The sequence below is a fragment of the Amblyomma mixtum genome, chromosome 3 (genome assembly GCF_055824585.1).
Source record: "Amblyomma mixtum isolate Tamu chromosome 3, ASM5582458v1, whole genome shotgun sequence".
In the NCBI taxonomy this organism is placed as follows: domain Eukaryota; kingdom Metazoa; phylum Arthropoda; class Arachnida; order Ixodida; family Ixodidae; genus Amblyomma; species Amblyomma mixtum.
Window position 1 is genome coordinate 145,240,198 of NC_143014.1, and position 15,034 is coordinate 145,255,231.

Below are 15,034 nucleotides of genomic sequence, written 5' to 3' on the forward strand. Positions count from 1 at the left end.
AGGCCTCAAGACAGCTGAAGAACTCAAGGGGAGAGCAGAGGGAACAGAGGAAATTTGCTCTACGCATGTAGAGCAAATTTCCTCTGTTCCCTCTGTTTTTGGCATGCCAAGACAACGTGGTGTATTCAGTCCCGTTGACGTGTGGTGGTTCATACATCAGCCAAACTGGCCGGTGTCTAAATGAAAGACTTAAAGAGCATGCAAACAATGTTAAGAACGCGGCCCGCCACATAGGTATTCACTGTCGTGACTGTTTGTGTTACCCAGAATTCAAAAACAGCCAAGTAGTTACCAAACACAAGGATAAGCTTACACGAGAGATTATTGAGGCATCTGAGATCATGAAGCTGGGTGCAAATTGTATCAGCACTCCTTCCGTTGCCATCTCGGTGAAAGAGCACAACTTCCTGGTTTCAAATGATCGATGTACACGCGATACAGCTGCATGCGCAAAGTGACTGGGATTGATACTTTCTGCTGCTCTCTGTTTCTTTGTTTTTTCTAAGGTGCAAAAGAGTATATATATGCTGTTAGCATCCGGAATAAACATTTGTTGTCAGTTCAGCGCTGTGTTTGTCCTCTTCTTCCCTTGGCCTTGTGCCGTAGCGCTGCTTCACTAGATATGTCAGACCAACTCGCCCACCAGTTCATGTTGTTCACTTACAAGGTTCAGGTTAGGATTCAATGAACTGTTAACAGTTCAAAGAGCTGTTCTAACACTTCACTGAAGCAGTTCAAAGAACTGTTAGAACCCAAATCTGAATCCTTCACATCCTCCACGGTGGTGTCCCTTGGCCCAACATAAAATAAAAAACGGTGCTTGAAACCGGGCTGCAGCTTCCTCAGTCCTGCCACGATGCTCAGAACCAAAGAGGGCGGCCACTCCCCGGCTCTAAACAAAAGCCAGTGCTTGTATGCCGCAAACACGGCACACATGGTACCAATCCACAGCAAGCATCTCCAGGTTTGGCTCTCGCTGAGCTGTCAGGAAGAGGTGCTAGAAAAATAGGCATAATTTTGATCAGGCAGGTTGTACAGGCCATTACCATTCAACACCAGTACCTTTACATATATTTTGAACGAGCTATGTAATTTTTTAAGGAAAGAGGCATACAGAAAAATGGCAAGGTTTTTCAGGCCACTGGCACGCACCTGTCATGCATCAGTAGCCAGAGACAAAGCAGGTGCAGTTTCATCACATGCAGATGAAAAGAGGAAGTTCATTGAAAGAAATATTCCAAATAGTAACTGCATGGGAGCAAAACTAGAGGGCACAATCTTTCACCCATACAATGGCTTATAAAGACTGCTGATGTATACAGCTGCAGACATAAGACTGCGAACAGAATTGAAAAGAACACCAAGGTCAAAGTGAAGTATGCCTATATCGACTGATTACTGTGTTCTAATAACAAAACAGCAACTTTGACTGAATAGAGCTTTCATAAGCTGGAAATGGCACTGGCTGCCAACAACAGTCTCCGCCGCGACTATTTTACGCCACAAACTGCTTCACAGACTGCGTCAACTAGTATTGAGAAAGTGCAGTTTTGGGGCATCCCACATCATTTGTATTCGACCAACCTCACACCACCGAGTTTGCTTGTTGTTTGTCCTGCTTTAAGAGAGAGAGAGAGAGGGAAAGGCAGGGATGTTAACCAGAAAGGATTCCGGTTGGCTACCCTGCACAGGGGAAGGGAATGAGGGGAATTAAAGAGGAAAGAGAGAAGTAAAGGGAAATAATCACAGTCTGTCAATCAAGGCAGTCGCTCTCAAAAAGCGAAAGAGTGCCTTGTAAGCCTTGAGGGCAGCTGACTGTTGTGGCCACGGACCGAGGATCTTGGCCTCTGTGAAAGGGCAGTCCTGCTTTAAAATGTATGAGGTAATGTATGAGGTGGAACGTAATGAGGTCCCACAACAACAAAGTTCACTCAGGAATGCATGAACTGCGCTAACCGATTTGAAATAATAATTTTTCCTCAGAATATATAGGCACTTGCCAAGAACTGGCAAAAAAAAAACTTAAAAGAGGGCTGTGTTGAGTACTAGCAATGTAATTATTTTAGTACCATGATTAAACCTTCTGTACAAGAAATTTAAAATTCCAGCTCCAGCTTACCACTGAATGCACCTCATATCTGCGTGCACAAAGGAAGTGAAAGTCAGAGGTGCTCCTGGAAATGAAGGTTACGTACGCAATACTGCCGAGAAGAAGCAGAGGTATGTAAAAATGATGACATGTATGGAGACTAGAATCGAGTGGCTATCAGATGGTTGAACAACACTGCAAAAGTCATGCAAGCTGTGAGCTTCATTGCTGTCTGCTGGTAGTACACTGCATTGGTAGATCTGCAACACTGCTTTGAGAACAGTGTGAACCATCCTAGGCTATACATAGCTTGGTCATGATGTCACGTCATTGATATCACTGCTATGGCGGCCATGTTTACGAACCACTTGGCTGCCACGCATGCTTCAAGATGTGGATAAACAGATGCGTTTTGTGCTGCAACCAACTCCTTTGCTCTCTGTGCGTGGAAATGTCTTCTCTTCTGAATGCGCAGTCCTTTCACTAGGGCTAAAAATGGCAACTGATCGTGTCAGTGCACGTTCAATACGAGGAAAAGGTTCGACAGTGCAAGAAAATTGGCCCCTCATGACTGGAAGCAGAGAAGAGCGCAGGCGTTAGCCTGTTTGCGGACACTGAATACACACTTTGTCAGCTACTTTGCGACCGTCGATTGAAAGTACACAAATCACTGTAATCGCACAATTCCTATGTTAGTGCATAGGTGAGAGCTCATCAGCAATGCAAGCTCAAGGAACGCGAAGTTCTACTTTAGAGGTCAGTGGAAAACTTTCTTTACTCTTAGGCTATTTGAGCTGGGTTAGCTCATCTCGAGGTGTTAATATTGCACTGCCAGTAAATGCTAGTTTCTTTTTTGCTGCAAAAAATAGACAGTTCACAAAAACATGTATTTCTGCTGTCAGCTGTGGGCGGGATGAAAAAAGATCAGCGCATGGCTAGGGTGCCTCGATATTGTTGCGGGAAAGAATATATTGTTATTTACACAAGCGAAGGGAGCAGCTCCGAGCGGCACCGAGAACACTGCCAGAACTTCGTTGTCGTCTTCGTCTGCTTCCACTAGTTCAATCGCTCATTGTCGTCATCTACCTGCTTTGATATGGAACGATGCATCAAGGCACCCTACGCAAGGCTAAATCAGCGTCCCTGCTACGTTGGCCTTCGCATGCTGTTTTTGCATGGGCCTCAGCTTGCCTCTTCTCACTGTGTATTGTCTCACTGTGTGCTGGCACTATGCGAAATTTTCATGCTTGGCACAAAGCATGAAGCGATGGGGCCCAGTCAAGCTTTGTCTCCTAGAGCTACTTGAGTGGTCACCATTTCAACAAAAAACATCCGGTTAACCACTGGCGCTTTCCTTGCTTCACCATTGTCACATACTCGACAGTTGAAGTTGCAAATTTACCTGTTATGAAGAATGCACCCCATACTTGATGGTAGCGGTTTTTGTGGTCAAAGTTGGCTCGTTAAATGTGCACCACACGCAAGCTCTATTGCTCTGTTCAGTGCGCCTTCGTTCGCTCACACAGCGAGAAAATTTCTGTTCGTCGGGTGTTTCCTACCACAGCTACTGCTGCGCTTGGACTGCCGATATATAGCGTGCTGCCGTGCTGAAATGATGTGGAATGCATACTGCAGGAGCTAGTGGTATAAGCATATCCTAGAATTTCTTTCAGTGACATCAGTGCAAGCTATGAATAAGTAGTACAGGACATTTCTGGAATGTAAAACACGCTTACATCAAAGTTGAGAATTGTGGCACCTAGCCTGGAAAGGCGCCGCACCAGAAGCCTGTTCAGGTGAGGGCGGTCAGCCTCCTTCTCGCCCCAGTTCGTCCCCTCGGGGCACTATCTTGTAGACGAAAATGTGGCTTGCGTACTGCTTCACTTCTGCCACAATCTCCTGCATAGAAAATATTGGATCATGAGCAGTGAACAACAATGCTTTGTTTTTGCAAGACCATTTTTACATCAGGAATGCAGAAGAATGCAAAGTGCAAGCACGTGTTTTCCACATCTGCCTCTTCAGCACTTCCAGCATCGATGACATGCACAGCTCCCAGCTTTATTTGAAAGTTCTATACATAACGAGACCTACAGTTTCAAAGACAACTACGACACTAAGCTGCACTTTCACAGCATTGCGAAAACAAGCTCCCGCATTGAGGGTCACCAAACAACACAAGCATACATGAAAAATGAACTGCTCCGGAAGGAGAAAGGTTAGCCCCATCTGCACACTGTAGCAACTAGTAAACCAAGTACAATCGCGGACAAAATGTGTACTTTGTTTTAAGCAATTTTATCCTCTGTCGCCGATTTCGAACAGCAAAGCAGCATATGACCTTAAACACAAAACAGATCCCACACACCAGTGCTTCACTTCCAGACTATAAAACGCGGCGCACCATGACGAACATCAGTAAAAGTGGCTTACCTCGAGGCGTGCAACGATCGTTGACACTGTATCGCTATTTCGAACGAACAAATCGTTCCCGCCCACGTAAACACAAATGAAATCTAATTGAGGCCGAAGGTGAATTCCCCGGACAAGATCTGGCAGCGTCTCCGTTGTGGCTCCACCGAAGCTAAAGGTGACGACGTTCACCGTATTCTGCAGCGGGATTCGGACTCTCTCGAGAAACTTCACCTGGTTGTCGCCAACGACAACTCCGCGCACGCTGCCCGGCATGTTGATCTTCGCGCTGCGCTGACGACAAAGGCAAAAGTGGAAAAAGGGCAAAAGAAAAATCCTGGTGACAGGTTAGACCCAACTAGGGACATCTGTGTCTTCTTTTAGGTACTTTCAAAACACATGCAGTTCAATGCAACAGGGAAACCTAGGGACAACCTCACATTCCTATTGCCGGCGGATTTTAGTCTCGTGCGCCGAGGGCCCTTTTGCGCACTGACTCTTGGGAAATAGGCCCTCCACAGTTACCAGACTGCCAACCAGCTTGGATCGCGGTGCTTTTTAGTGAACGTCCGTTCTCCGATGTAGCGCAGAAGCGTGTCTTGCAGCTTTGGCGGAATGCGTACGGAGCTCGAGGTTGACTGAATCTCCGCGTCTCAACACTTCTGTTGATTTTGTTTTTGGGTGCACAATAGAAAACTGCAGGTAAACTTTTCATCAAAGGGTTCGTCGGTGGGCACTGCGCATTTGAACTAACGTCGCTGTACGCTATAAGTGTACGGTACTCTAGTACCGACGTGAAGAGGCGTTTTCGTGGTCTTGCTAGAAATACAAATTGCTCATGCCCGCCTTGAATGTCGCTAGAATTCTAAATTTTTCCCAGTGACGACGTCGCGTCAACCGTGGTTCATAAAGAGTATGGAAGGGAATTCCTTTCGTCGATATCAGACATACGGAACATAAATTTATTTCAGCGATGATGATGATGAAAACTTTATTTGGAACAAGGAGTTTTGGACATGTCGGTACTTGGGCCCCCGCTCGGCCCCACTGCACTCAAACGTTCATGTCCCGGAGGCTTCTGACGCTGGCAGCCCGGCATGTGGCGATGGTTTGCTTGGCTGGGTTCTCGGAGCGCAGTAGGGTCTCCCACTCCTCGCAAGTGGCAAGGTGCTCCAGACCCCGCGGGGGAGGATCCGCCGGGCAGAGGAAAAGAATATGGTCGAGAGTGGCTTTGGGGTAGTGGCAGAGGGCAAGGAAGGGTTTGTGTGGACTTGGTGATATCGCGAGCGTATATAAGGGGAGGGCAAAGTGCGTGTTTGGAGCCGCCTCCAAAGTGTCTGATGGTAATTGTCGAGGGAGGGATGAGGGGGGGGGGGGGGGTAGAGTCCATGCTGTAAGCGGAGAACTCGAGAATAGGCGAAGGAAGAGCCTCTAAAGAAGGGTGCAGTGGCTTCCAGAGCGCTGACGGCGGACGGACGTGTTCAACGAGCGCTCCGGCGCGCTGCGCGATTCGATTTCTCGGGAAGGCAGACTTCGGCCAGCCCATGCGCCTGCCGTCCGCCCGCGTACATATGCGGTTCCGGCGTGAAATGCAGCAGTAAAGTATTTCTCTCTCTCGCTGTCGAGAGAGAGTGCCGACGGCTTTACGTCTGCCCCTGCGCGGGCCAGACCGAAAAACAAGCTAACGCCGGGAGCCGGCGTTAGCTTGTTTGTCAATTTCGGAGCCGATGCTTGGAGCTGACGCCGTGCTGTGGGCTCACGCGCCGTTGCTCGAGAACTGGCTGAACTTGCCGGAAGACGACGGCAGATATCGTCCTATAGAATATAATCCACCTTCAATTACTGCGACCTGACAGGCGCTGCCATTAGTGACAGTAGCAAGTTTTCTGTTTGTGATTGTGATGAGGCCCCCAGGACGGCGTTCTTCCGTACGGATCCTGACCCGGCGCGCATCACTTCACGAAACACACGGGCGCACTGCACACCGTCCCAGTGGCTATATCGATACCCAAACTATACATATTTCGAGGATCTTAAGTGTTAATTACTCTTAATTACAATGTTTCCATTAATTTGACACAAATCCGTCGTTTTCCCGGTCATTCTGTGACAATTTTCACTATGCCGCGACGACTTTCGGTGACGTCACACTGTTCTCGCGGCTATATCGATGTCTACGCTGTTTCGACATGTTTGCTTATAATTATCGAATTAATCGACAGACATCAAATCTGGCTTCTAGGTTCATTTTTTCTTCTATCTGAAGCAACCATTGGTTTTCTTCCATTTTAATTGCCGGGTTAAACGCGTGTGACACGCTTTGTTAACGGACGACAGAATGAGCCATTAAAGCTTGCGCCTTCATGTACAGTCCAAAGGGTTTGCTTCTAAGCTATATTTAGCGGCGCTCCCTAGAACATCTAGCAGAGCAGTAAAAAGCTTGGTAAAATTGAGGACTAAGCTATTCCTCTTTCGAGAGATTACCCTTTTTCAGAGGTGCGTAACGAGGCAGGCTACAGGCCTCACAAACAAACCCCCTAGGCTGTTTACTTTTGACAGGGGGTGTACAAATTTTGCACAAGCAGTGGGAAGAATCTGTACCGCTGGAGCGATAAGAATGCGGAAACATGCCAAGAAATCTTGGGCGTGGTCGTCAACAACGTTGTAATAGAAGCTGCACTACATTAATGATGACTTTTATAATGGAAGGGCAGTTTTAGCCAAAGAGCGACTTTACACAAGCTGGGGTCAAAGACATTTTCAAGCATATCACCCTGAGCACCACACAGAGGAAAGCTTGTACCCTTTGTATCATAGATAGGTGCGCGCCGGCACTGGGGATCGAACTCCGCACCTCCAGCATGCGAGGCTGATGCTCAAAGCACTAGGCCACCGCTGCGGTCTAGACGCTGCACTATTCATGCGCTTACGACCCGCCGCGGTGGCTCAGTGGTTAAGGCGCCCGTCTACCGAGCCGGAGTACCCAGGTTCGAACCCGACCGTGGCGGCCGCGTTTAGATGGAGGCGGAACGCAAAAGGCGCCCGTGTGCTGTGATGTCAGTGCACGTTAAAGATCCCCAGGTGGTCGAAATTATCCCGGAGACCGCCACTACAGCAACACTTTATCTCTTTCTTCTTTCACTCCCACCTTCCTCCCATCCCTTACTGTGCGGTTCGGGTGTCCGCCGCGATATGTGAGACAGATACTGTGACATTTCCTTTAATCAAAAAAACAATTTACCTTCGCGTGTCAAGCCTAAGCAACACACAAAGCAAATGTGGTTTTGTGCCCTCATCCTACATTTAATAAATATCTCTAGTTAACGCATGAACAAGCCAGGCCACTAGACAGAATTAGGACCACCGAACAACGTAGCTCCCGGTCAGTGGCCGATGACTTCAAGCACGGAGGCCTCTTCGTGTGTCCTGCGCATACAAAACAGCCAGCCTTGCGAAACCCGCGCCGTAAACAGACAGCACAGAACTGGGAGGCAAGTGAAGAGCGGGAATCTATACTCAGTCACATTTACGTCATCAGCCTTTGGTAGCACTGAAACCAAAAGAAGATGAATAAGCATATATCTTACCCTCCACCAGCGCATGTCGCAGGCAACATGTGGCGTAGTTACTCATTACCCGTGTGCTTGATGACGTTGACCTCGTTAGGCTTCACCAGGGCAGCAATATCAGCCTGCGAAGACACAGAAGCAGAAAGCGAGTAATGAGGCAAAGTGCGAGCGCAAATTTGTTTACACCCATTTTCAACGATTTCCACTGCGTTTTTCTTAGAATCAGTACTCCTTCAATATGAATTTTTTCAGTGCTATGTTTTGCCATTAGACGACTGCCATGACAAATCTTTTCTTGTTGCAGGAACCTTCCAAACAAGTACACTTCATATGTGAGAGACGTAATATATTTGCGCAAATAGCCTAAGGTACATGCATGTTATAGTCTGACTTCCTGCTAACTCTGCTGAAGTGCAAAATGATAGGTTTGAAGCTATGACACATTTGGAAATAAGAAGCAAACGAAATTCAAGTATTGGTTTGAGGGGCTGCCTGTAATAAGATAATTTATATCGCAACAATTTGTAGTTAGACTTCATGTCAGCCGGCACAATGGGTGACACAACGTGTCAGTTGTCACTTCTGTACCCGCTGAGAAGTTGACTCTCCAGCAAGGTGATAACTGGTCTGCATACTTTCGTAAGAAAGCTATATAACCTGGAACATTATGAATTTACCTGCAGTTGTAATATATTCTTGCCTCAGTAATATGTTCTTGCCTCAGTGTAACTGTTGTGTATGCCCACCTGCTAGGGCCCCGTAAAGGGGCCTGCAGTATTGAAAATAAATAAATAAATAAATATTAGCACAAGTAAAATGCGCTCAAAAGGCTTGAGAAGCTAACCAGCTCAGAGTAAGAGCTTGAAACTGTCTAAGATGACATACATGCTCAATATATCAGATATTGCTTTGTGACTGTTTAGTGCGGTCTTGCAAATGGGATTTCAGAGAAAAAATATCAGGTGGTTCCTCATAGCTGATACACAATAGTTTAGTCATTTCATGAAGATTCTCACACCGCAGTAGCAAATCGTGAATCGCTCACTTCTTGTATAGCTGGTCATAAGCAATTGTTTACAAACAAATCAGCTTATCTCTACAGGATAGTTGTTCTGTATGAAACACCAATAAACGCACCTTACTAAGTACCTCGGTGTGCGAGAAATGATAGCGCTTCTTCATCGGCCCGGATGACATGGGTGCGGTCGTTGCTGCCGTCAATGACTGCAAAGGGCACAAAGCATACGTTGTAATTACGATCAAGACACACCAGTCGTGAATCTCATCCTGCCTGAGCTACAATTTGCTCCGCAATGACGCGGACACGAAACGAAGTGAGAGAGACACAAGGCAATTTGGGTGTGGCTAAAGTGGAATGTTAAGTGCAGCCAACATGGGCGGTAGTTCTGCTCCGACGATAGTTCAGCAAAACCCATGTGGCTACCAGCCTGCATGCTTAATTCTTCAAGGCTCGCCTAAATCAGGAACCTTGAAAAACCGGCTGGCCAAGTCTCTCTCAGCGCTTCTGTGATGAACAGCAGACCTGCCAATAGTATTTGAGGGCTTGTAGTCATGTTGTATTCCGCAGATAATAGTATATGTATAGTGCCTAGAATATACTGGCAGTATATTCTAGGCACTATAGTATATGTGGCCTCGACTAGTGGTTCAGTCCTGAGTGCGGAAGCCTTGCTTGTGTCTTACCTTGGTAGACAAAGGCTTGCGGGCCTTGACTGTCTTGACAAGGAGGGGGCGAGCACGGGGTTCTCGTGTATATACTGAAAAATAAAGCAGAAAAAGAGAACAAAGATGAGAACTAAACGTTTATATCGGTGCACTGAGTTGTGCTTTTATAGGCTGGCATATATTATTCCTGTCCCGTTAACGGCGCTGTGACTCCACTGAACAGGGTTACCACTCAAACAAACTCCATGGATAAACAGCACTCAGAGCCACAAGAAAGCCTGGAACAGCACTGGGCTTGTCCAAGTTAATTTTTAATCCTTATATATACCTTCCATTTTATAGCACATGTGCCATCACAGTGCACAGCGTATAGTAGCCTCCATGATTTCACGGCGCAGGTGGCGATAAACTGATCAAGCATTCCTGCACATTTTCCTCGCACTCCGGTTCGGCCTACGTAGCAGCCGTTGTGACGTTAGTACAAGCTACTTTAGCAAGTGTCACAGAACAATTATCTAGGTGATTTGGAATGTCTAGTTATGCTGGTATCTTCTCTTCACGAGCGCACAACAAATGAACGATGTTTGTCAGTAGCTCGCATTGCTCATTCCTTGATGCCCCCAACCCCCAGTTCTGCACAGTCGTCATCACCGACCTCACTAAACTTGCCAGAAAGCATTATCCACAAATGAGGATAAGACTGAGTTAGGCCACAGGCTCAAGTCAGATCATGAGTTGCACAATAACCTCAAATTTTAATACCATTATCAGACAAACTACTCTTACCTCAATAAAAGTGCCGCTCCAATATATCTCCAATAGACCTCTCCTCGGGTACGTCACGCGAGAGCGAGTGACGTCACAGCGATGACGTTTCCGGCTAACGCCGGGAACCCGATGGGCAAAACAGCCCTCCGTTTGCGTGCGATCCCGTATAGTTTTGCTGGGCGAGCAAGGAAGCTATCGCAGTGCGGGCGCCGGAACCCGTGCCTCGACCCTGTCTCGTGATGCCTGCGAGCTGCTGTTCCGTGGGATGCACTAACCGTGCCAAGAAAGGCGTCCGCTTTTTTCGTTTTCCGCGGGACGAGAATCTCCCGAAGGTGCACGCAATGCGTCGAGATAAATGGAAGCCAAGACCGGCAGATAGGATATGCGGAGCGCACTTCATCTCTGGTGGGAAGCATTCCTTTCTTTCACTTGCTGATTTTGAAGAGCTAGCGAGGTGAATGGCACTGTGACCTTTTTTTCTGGTCTTATCCGCCAACGCAGGCGCCCCGGACCACCCGGACCGGGTGCCCAGCGTTTTCTCATTCAAGAAGAGAAATCCCAGCGCAGATATGAAGAAGTGTGGTCGTTTTGAGCGGACAATGAAGCAAAAACGCCGTTCAAGTACAAAAGTCCTTCATTACGAAGGCTCTCCGTCGTTGCTTGTGCACGCGTGTTTATAATACAGGCGCTAGTTGGATGCGTTTACGCGTGCGCTTGTGGCCCGTGCAGAGCACCGTGTTGTATTTATGGTAATTTTGTCCACATAAAGTAAGCAAATGACATTTGATGTACCAGTATGCGCTGCGTCCTTAACAGAAGTAGATTTATTTGTCACTCACGGAGGCTGCGGTGTGGCTGGCGGTCATGCTCGCACCACGGATGCAATAAGCTTTCTGCCAAAAAATTAAGGTTAGTATGATTTTCCCTATAAATTTCCCTATAAAGTCGGCTGCCAAAACTTGGCGCACGTGCCTTTCCGCTGCAAGAACGTACGCCTTCAGCGAACGGTACCACTTCATGCTCTCAGTAGTGTAAGGGCCGGGCGTCTGAACGAGACAAACGTATATGTCGCCAAAACGCACGTTTGGCCACAATTTCGGGTCGTTTCTCCAGTCCTTCAAAACGAAGGGGTCAGGGTACTGTTTCCCGTCGACTTTCAACTTTTCAACATATCGCTGCCGGGCGATTTCAGGCAGTGATTTCGCGTACTCTGACAGCTCCATCGCTTCCTAGGCACGTACGAGAGCGTTGGATGCCAGCCGAAGAGGGAGCGTTTTGCCCATCGCCGCTAGGAAGGAGAGCGCTGCAGTCGCTGCACGTGCGTTCCGTGACGTCACGTTGTTTACTCGAGGGAGAGGTCTATTACTTCCATCCAGTGCCCGCTGCAGCTGCCTTCACCCTGCAAACTTTCTAACCTCATCCGCCCACCTGACTTTCTGCCACCCGCTCCTACGCTTGTCTTCTCTTGGAATCCAGTCTATAACCCTTAAAGACCCTCGGTTATCTTATATTCGCATTACATAGACTGCCTATAACCATTTCTTCTTGATTTTGACAGCAGTGACTCGCGTTTATTTCCTTATACCATGTGCTCCACCTCGTGCTTCGGATCTGTGGTCACTACCTGCCCTAAGTAGATGTAATCCCTTACAACTTTCAATATCTCGCCGCCTATCGTAAACTGCTGTTGCCTTCCGAAACAGCTAAATATTAGGATTTTACATAGTTATTTTTGGACTGACCGTTCTGCTTTTCCTGTCTAGGTCCTCGACCATGCTTTGCAACTCGTCCCTCCCCTGAGATACTTAGCAAAGCAATGCCGTCAGCAAATCGCAGATTGCTAAGGTATTCTGCATTAACTTCTACCCTCTACACTTCCTAATCCAGACCTCTATATACCTCTTGTAAATACGAAGTTAAGAGCACTGAAGAGATCGCCTCTCCCTGCCTGCATTCTTCATGACTAGGACTTTATTAGTTTCTCTACGGAGGAATACCTTGGCTGTGCAACCACTATATATATTTTGCTGTAGTTTTAATATGCCTCTACTACACCCGATTATCCCTGCCTGCATCTTTCATGATGGAGATTTTGTTAGTTTCTCTATGGAGAAATATGTTGCCTGTGCAACCACTATAAATATCTCGCTGTAGTTTTACAAATGCTTCTTCTACACACTGGTTATACAATGCCTGCACGACTTCTCAGAATTAGAATGAGTAAAATGAATTCTCCTAATCTAGTAAAGCTGTATGTGAGGGTTGGTCCTATTCTGCACATTTTTCTGTCACCTGAATGATTGTGCAGTTATGATCTATTGTGGAGTAGGTTTTACGATTTTGAACTATTTCCACTGCATTTTTCTTAGTATCAGTATTCCTTCGATACGAATTTTTGCAGTGCTATGTTTTGCCGTTAGACGACTGCCATGACAAATCTTTTCTTGTTGCAGGAACCTTCCAAACAAGTACACTTCATATGCGAGAGACATTAAATTTTTGCGCAAATAGCCTAATGTGCATGCATGTTATAGTCTCAGACTTCCTGCTAACTCTGCTGAAGTGCAAAATGATAGGTTTGAAGCTATGACACATTTGGAAATAAGAAGCAAACGGAATTCAAGTATTGGTATGAGGGGCTGCCTGTAATAAGATAATTTATATTGCAACAGTTTGTAGTTAGACTTCGTGTCAGCCAGAACAATGGGTGACACAACGTGTCAGTTGTCAGTTCTGTACCCACTGAGAAGTTCACTCTCCAGCAAGGTGATACCTGGTTTGCATACCGTAAAAACCGGAATATAGGTCGAAGTACTTTTTCAAAAAACCATGCCGAAAAGTCGACCCCCTTCTTATATACCGGTCATTGGCAGAAAAACTATGGAAGTCTTGCAACAATGGGCTACTGAAGTCAACAGCCTTCATCGCCATCGGCAGCAGCGCTGTGTTTCGTGGCACAGCCATTTTGCGTTTCCGTTGACAAAGTTATTTTGGTTAAAGGCTGCTTTCCACCTTTTTTTCAAAATGAGCGGAAGCCGACGGCAGTTCACCGTAGCCTTCAAGAAAAAGGCGATCTAGTACGCGAAGCTCACAGCAACCTGGCGGCACAGCGCAAATTTGGAGTATCCGAAAAGAGCGTTCGATACTGGCGGAGGCAGAAGATGCGCATTACAACTTGCAGCAACCAGAAAAAAACATCATTTCGTGGGCGGACCGCAGCGTATCCAGAACTGGAGGACAAGGTTGCGGAGTTTGTCCGGGAGCTGCATGCGAGATCGCTGCCTGTGACTGCTGAATACATCCGCGTGAAAGCGATAGGGATCGCGCGTGCGTCTGGATTCTCGAGGGCGCAGTTTAAGGGCTCGCCATCCTGGGTGCGGCGATTCATGAGGAGGAAGGGCTTTGCACTACGGCGCCATACTTCTGTGTGCCAGAAACTGCCCGAAGAGTTCGAAGATAAGCTGGTCGAGTTTCAGCGATATGCGATTGCACTCCGGCACTGACGCGACTACATGATGGGTCAAATCGGAAACGCCGACGAAACGCCATTTTGGTTCGACATGCCCTCAAGTCGTACTGTTTCAGAGAAAGGAGCTAAGCAAGTGAAGCTTCTAACTACTGGCAACGAGCACTCGCGATTCACTGTGATGCTCGCGTGCATAGCCAATGGGTACAAGCTGCCCCCTTTCATCATTTTTAAAAGGAAGACATTGCCGAAAGAGGAGTTCCCACGTGACGTCATCGTCCGGGTTAATGAAAAGGGTTTCATGACCGAATCATTAATGTTGGAGTGGATCCGGCTCGTGTGGAAGCGGCAACCTGGTGCTCTCTTTGAGCGAGCAAATATGCTCGTTCTGGACGCGTTTCGAGGTCACCTTACAGCCAACGTAAAGCGGGCCCTGGGCGATGGCAAGACGGACCTTGTGGTCATCCCTGGTGAACTGACATCTGTGCTGCAGCCACTAGACGTTGTGCTAAACAAGCCGTTCAAAGATAGAGTGTGCGAACCCTACAATGAATGGATGATGGGCGACAACCCCACCACCCCCACCGGCCGCCTGTGACGTCCACCGCTTGCGACTGTTTGTGGCTGGGTGTCGTCAGCGTGGAAATCTCTCCCCGCAGAGATGGTGCGCAAGTCATTTAGGAAGTGCAGCATTAGCAATGCGCTAGACGGGACAGAGGATGACGCTCTGTGGGACGTGGGCAGCGATAAGCAATCGTCATCCGACTCAAGTTCGGCCGACTATGACGACTCGGAGTAGCTTGCTCACTTTGTGCCCTTCTCTGTGTTGTACACCCGGCCAATTTTTTAACATTATCGCGCGACCATCGCCTCGAGTGATGTCAGCACCTTATCACGGCACGGAGCAGCGAAAGAAGCGAAAGCGAGAGTAAGCGCGTGTGGATGCATATGCGTATCTCGTTTGTTTCGCCGCTCAGCGCCGTTAATAAGACGGTGACAAGCAAGCGAGGCGATGTTTGCGCGATAGTGTTAAAAAATTGGCCG

General features: G+C 47.5%; 1 protein-coding gene across 2 annotated transcripts; it reads right to left on the bottom strand.

The window, feature by feature from the left end:
• Positions 1 to 408: 408 nt before the first annotated feature.
• On the bottom strand, positions 409 to 6,182 carry LOC149352276 (uncharacterized). 2 transcript variants are annotated; one of them, XR_016290727.1, is made up of 3 exons: positions 4,523 to 6,181; positions 3,826 to 3,988; positions 409 to 997 (listed from the first exon to the last, which is right to left on the bottom strand). XR_016290727.1 is itself a non-coding variant. In XM_089581435.1 (2 exons), the coding sequence occupies exons 1-2, from the start codon at positions 4,775 to 4,777 to the stop codon at positions 3,896 to 3,898; spliced, it is 348 nt and encodes a 115-aa protein (XP_089437561.1). In that variant the 5' UTR covers positions 4,778 to 6,182; the 3' UTR covers positions 409 to 3,895. The 2 variants fall into 2 exon arrangements, 1 of the variants encoding a protein (XP_089437561.1); XM_089581435.1 differs by having other exon boundaries at positions 409 to 3,988; positions 4,523 to 6,182.
• Positions 6,183 to 15,034: the final 8,852 nt, after the last annotated feature.